The sequence below is a fragment of the Egretta garzetta genome, unplaced genomic scaffold (genome assembly GCF_000687185.1).
Source record: "Egretta garzetta isolate BGI_Z169 unplaced genomic scaffold, ASM68718v1 scaffold101, whole genome shotgun sequence".
NCBI lineage: Eukaryota > Metazoa > Chordata > Aves > Pelecaniformes > Ardeidae > Egretta > Egretta garzetta.
In genome coordinates this window covers 1577183-1582747 of record NW_009258666.1, presented here as the reverse complement: position 1 = coordinate 1582747, position 5565 = coordinate 1577183, and the positions used below count along the sequence as shown (strand labels likewise).

The 5565-nt window shown below is 56.7% G+C and overlaps 1 protein-coding gene across 1 annotated transcript in view; it reads right to left on the bottom strand.

Moving 5' to 3' along the window:
• Positions 1-5565, bottom strand: part of HEYL (hes related family bHLH transcription factor with YRPW motif like) — a 19523-nt gene that overhangs the window by 8599 nt on the left and 5359 nt on the right. The window contains exon 2 of the mRNA XM_009648580.1: positions 4032-4241. Coding sequence (XP_009646875.1) covers positions 4032-4241 — 210 coding nt within the window. The remainder of the gene's footprint in view (positions 1-4031; positions 4242-5565) is intronic.

The window sequence follows — 5565 nt, the reverse complement described above, 5'->3', positions numbered from 1 at the left end:
CCCCCCTCTCCCCACGGCCCCCCTTCCACCCGCTGCACATTGGCCTCAGCCCCAGTTTAAAGGGACCAGTGACCTCACTGGCAACAGAAAACCGTGGGAAAGAGATGGGACTGATAAAGCCTTGAGTTGTTTCAGGGAAAAATCAACATCCAGCCCCACACGCACACACATGTCTGCCCGGCTCTGTGCGGCGCAGGCACTTTTCGAGACTTATGATTCAGATGGAAACCAGCTTATTCGAAGCGCGGTGCTGTTTGAGGACGCCGCTCAAAAGGCCCTCGCCTGGGATTAATCAGTGGCCAGGGCCGAGGGCCGGGAAGGCAGCGGTGACACCGCGCTCGGAGGCGTCGGGACGGGTTCGGCACCCTGGCACCAGTGCCATGGTGGTCCCGCCAGGAGCTCGGCCCCCTGCCACGCTCCCACAGCCTTGGAACGTCTTCAAGTGCCTGCTCATGGCACTGCCAGGGCATTTTTTTTTAGACCTACCCTGTAAAACAAACTGCCCAGAGCCCAACTGTAGGATTTACCACCCTAGGATGAATTGCTGTTTTCTTGTCTCATTCTATAACGCTGGAAACTTTGACCCCCAGCCCAGCATCTCAGGAGCATCTCGCTTTCCCTGAGCGTGCGGGAAGGAGGTAGGAGTCTGTTTTTCAGAGCCCTGCGCTGCTCAAATCCCCCAAGGCAGCAAAAACGTGTGCGTGTGGGAGAGAAGGAGAGAGAGAGAGGGAAGGAGGGAGCGAGCTGAAGTGGAGGTTCACAGTACAAAAATAATGCCTTTTATTTTGAAAAAGATAATCAGCGCTGAGATCTGGCCACACGTGGATTTCCCAAAGCCTTTTGCAAAGACCGTGGCGGCGGTAACGGCCCATCACGGCTCGGGCCAGCTGAGGCACCCCGGCCACCCGTCTGCCGTGCGAGGGTGCTCCCGATCTGCCTCGGCCGTCTCTGCCAGCTCACCCACGCTGCACCCGCCAACCCCGAAACGTCTGCAATCCCCCGGCGCCTCGCAAGCGGCTCCCGTAAAAAGCCGACTGCCAGCTACTGCCTGCCCTTCACCCACGCCTGCCCCAGCCCAGCACACAGCGGCTGAGCAAGGGCATGGCCCCCAGGACCATTTTTTGAGACCGAACCTCACCGTCCGCCCTCCCAAAGTAAACCAAGAGAGACCTGAACCAGCCATCCTGCATTGGACTGGAAACCCGACGGCGCAGAAGTGTTTGTAAACCAAAAAAAAAGGAAAAAAAGAGAGAGAATAAAACATTTGCTTTAGGTTATAGCACTTTGTTTCTGTAATTTTGACGTTTTGTTTTAATTTTCACTATAAAAAGCTGTCAAGAAACCGAGCTGTTGTTAGCTTACATTTCAAAATTAAAACTTACTTTGAACCAGAAGAATTAGAAATGTGTTATTTTAGCAATTTTGAGACCCACTCCTCCTCCCTTTCCAAAGTGATTCCAGTTAAAAATACGTACATCTCCAAACTAAACTTCCCATAAACATGTGTTTTTGAGAGATTAATTCTCTTCCCACTGATAAAACCACTTAAATGGGATCCAGAGATTGATTATTTCAGGCTCTTGCTCCTATCACAAAGAGCCTGAACCGAGCGGAGCCCAGACCTGCCACGGAGGAACACTTTTCTTCTCCATTAGAAAGGAATTCACTGTCCAGACTCCGTCTTTTCTGGGCCTTGTCTAAGCATCATTATCTGGGTTCAATTGAAGTGTAATTGGCAACATGTTTTTCTAGGATTACACTTCATTATGAACAGAGCGGGGGCCCCCGAAACCCACTTCTCCTGTAATCGGATCCGTTTTCCAGGCTGTGCTCCTGGAGAGTCGTTTATAATCGCCCCCAGCCAGCCCTGGGGGATTGCGAGGGCCATCTGAACCCCCATTAAACGGGCTTAGCTGCGCGTGGGGGAAGCCAGGTTTCGGTAAGCATCGCCCATGGGATGGAGCGGGCAGACCCACCCCGCTGCAGACACGGGGTGATGCCGGGGAAGGGGAGATGGGGTCTAAGCGCAGAAACGGGGATTCTGCCGGCCGCTTGCCGCTCACCGAGCACCCCTGCAGGCTGTTCCCACGGTACGCTTTCCTGTGGTGCCAAAGCCTGGCCCCAAGCGCAGAGGTGACCAACCTCTGCCCGGAGCCGATCTGCTCTTCCCCAGAGAGCTACAGGCTTTGCCACAGCCAAGCCAGGGAATTATTAGAGGAAATCTCTCTCCAAGCCTTGAATTATCAACCCTGGCCCAGCGTTCAGGGCTGTTTCCCCTTCTGCATGGTCTCTGGGAACTCAGCAGGCATTTGCAGTGCCTGTCCCCGTCCCCGGGACCCCTGTGAGACCCTTGGGGACTCTGGAGCCTGGCGAGAACCAGCCCCCTGCTATGGCTGGTTGTGCCTCGCCGTGGTGGGAGCTGTTTCCAGAGGACGGGTGTCACGAGGACGGGGCTACGCCATCCATCACACCCAGCACTAATTGGCTACCCTGCTTCGGAGGCCAAGGCATAAGCGGAGCTGCAAAGATTGATGTCCCTTCCCTGCAGCAGGAAAAACTCTGCGGGCCAGGGCTGAGGGTGGATCCCTGCCAGGGACCTGGGATTGCCCAGGTTTGCCTGTGCCAGCCTGCTCCTGGGGGTGAAGGCTTCCAGCCCAAGGTTCCCTGGGGGGGTGATGGTCACCCCAGCCGCCAACCCCTCTCCCGTGCTGGGACCAGGGTCGCTCCCTCCCTTCCCTCCTGCTCTGCTCTGGGAAATGTCCCCGGAGAGCGGCCAGCTGTGAAAAGCTGCAGCAGCTGGAATGTGGGAGGGAGGGCAAGGCTTCTGGAAAGCCAGAGGCATGGAGGAGCAGGACGTATCTGTTACCTCCCCGTGAACTGACACCTCTGATTTAACCCCGTGCATGCCTGGAATGCCCTGTCCGCACGTCTTCAGTCAACATCACCTCCTAACCTCAGGTCCCACCACTGGCTGCCAGATCCACAGCTGTAATTTCAAAAGCAGAGGCCTCGCAGGGATGCTGGACAGGATTCCTGGCTGCAGCGCTGTGGACAGGCTGTCTTGTTCTGTGGCTAAGCAGAGGGATTCATCACAGACGGGAGAATCACGCAGGGCTTTCGGGAGGTGATTTGGGATGAAAGCGTGTAGGTACGAATACGCTATCACCTCCGTGTTTTGTCAGATCTGGAGCACGGCCAGGAGAGGATTGTTTGCCGTGGCTCTGCTCCAAGCCAGAGGCACTACGATTGTTAACTCCCCCCCCCCACTTCCCCGGCCCACGCAATTCAGAGCCGGCCCAGCCGACTGCTAGGGGCAGTCCAGGGGAGGGAAAAACAACATTTTCCCACAAACCCGTGGCCTCACCCTTCCCCAGGCAGGGACAGGGCAGATCCTGTATCTGCTTGGGGCCCGACTGAAACTCAGCGCTACCCTCGCCGCCCTGGCACGGCCGGCTGTGTCCTCACGCCTATTGCCCGGCGGCAGGTCTGCGCCCAGCCCTGCCGCCGCTGCCAGGAATGCGGCTCAGCTTGGGCAACCGTGCAAACCCCGTGGGATGGGGCACCGTGAGGCTGCACCTGCTGGGCCCGCAGCCGGGACACCTCGGAGGTGCTGCCCTCTCTGCAAGAGCTTCTTGCCCCGTAAGATGGTGCTTGTTCCCCTGAGCCCATGTCCAGGGCAAGACTGGGACCCGCAGTCGTGAAGGCCAGGCTCTGTCTCTGCGTCCCCAGGCCGGCGGGGCTGGAGGACAGCCAGGGATGGGATCGCCTTCCTGCTGCAGAACGGGCAGCGCATCCTGGCGGTTAGCATCAGACGACACCAGCGTTTTAGTCCTGATTGCCCTTGATGTGCCTCAGTTTCCCCACCCATAATGATGCTAACGCACTGGACACTCACTTTACAGAGAAGCAGTGATGAGGGATAATTAATATTGCACCAGCCCTGCCGGCAGCTGGGGTTGCTGGCTCGTCCAGGAGCCCAAAGCAAGGTCAGGGCTCCCCTGTGGCTGCACAGGCAGGGCCCAGAAACTTACTGTTGGTGGACACAGGTCTGCTCCTCTCTCGTGTCTGGGACCCGGAGAGGGCGAGGTGGCCAAGGTGGGCTGCGGCGGTACAGGACGGTCTGCATGAACTGCGGTGGGCTCCGTGGCTTCTGGCTGTCAGGGGCAGAGCCCGGAGGTGCCAGCTCCGCTCCTGCCTCTGGGCGCTGGAAGGCCACAGATGGCCTCGGGGCTGCACCCGTGCTAAAGAGACAAGAGGAGCTGGAATGAGAAAACCGATCCCTGATGAAGCTGGGCCCTGGCCGTCCCCCAGGGCTCCAGGGAACACAATGCCTTTGTTTGGGACTTGGCCCGCACCAGGAGCCCTTCCCTTGCTCAGCCCCAAAACACCAACCCTTCAAAGGGCCTGCGCTCCCCCTCCCCTTCCCCCAGCAATGCTAATGTGCCAGGCCTCTTCTCATGAACCTTGGGAGAGATCAGGCTGGTAGACAGTTTCACCACTTGTTAAATGTGTGTTTAGCGATCTTGTGAGTAGACAAGAACAAATACAAACAAGCCAGGCGGGAGAGCCCCTGCCCCTCCGCCCTGCCTGGAACGCACCAGCCCCAAAGCCTTTCTTCTCTAACCACTTCAAACTTTCATTTCTTCTGAAGCCACAACAAGGCACACTTTGTAAAGCAAATGAGTAAACAGCAACTTTCAGCTTAAAAGGAAAACAAGGGGGAGGGACTGTTTTTAATTACTGGATTTTAAAAAGGGCTTTATTCGGTTAATTGCTTTCTGTTGTAAAATGTTCTTCTGCGCACAGCCCTGGTTCTAGCTGCATCGCTGCTGGCCAGATGGCATTGCAGAGGTAATGACAGCATGTGCGTTCGCTGCTCGGGCACACAAGTGCCTTTAACATTCACAGACAGTCCCCTGAGCCCTCCCAGCCTCATGGAAATGACACCAGGCACCAAGTTTTGCTCAGACATGACCAGTGGTTTGGCATGTCCAACTCACACCACTTCCAAAGGACCAGAGGAAGAGCAATCGGCACGCACAGAAAAGCCTCTGCAACATTTCAGGTCGAGTTCCCAAAAGGGCTAATTGCTGTTGATCGTCTTGGCTGCAGCACGTTACCTTCCTCGGCTGGGGTAATAACCGATGTTCGTGCGAGGTGCTGCGCTCAGCTCGGTCCTACCCGACGGGGCGCCTGTCTTTTCGAACAGGGGAGAGCGACAGCGCTGCGAAGTCTGGCACGGCAGCCGGCGTGCGTGTAGGCATGTGAGCATATACGTGTGCATGTGGCTTGGTGCAGCAACACGAAACGGATTCCAACTGTATCCCTGATGATCGCAACCAGCTTGGAAGATACCCCAAGTCCCTGTGGAGACAGAAGGCTTAAAAATAGAGCGTCAGCTAAGAGGTGCACGAAAGGCCTTCAGCAGAAGCGCCACCAGCGCAGAGCTGTGAAGCTGTTACTGTGCTGGGGACAGATGGCACAGGGAAGGGATGGGGAGAGGAGGCAGCGGGAGACTCTTCTCCAATTGGATCGGCCTCAGGAGGGGAAGAGCGAGGAAAGGAA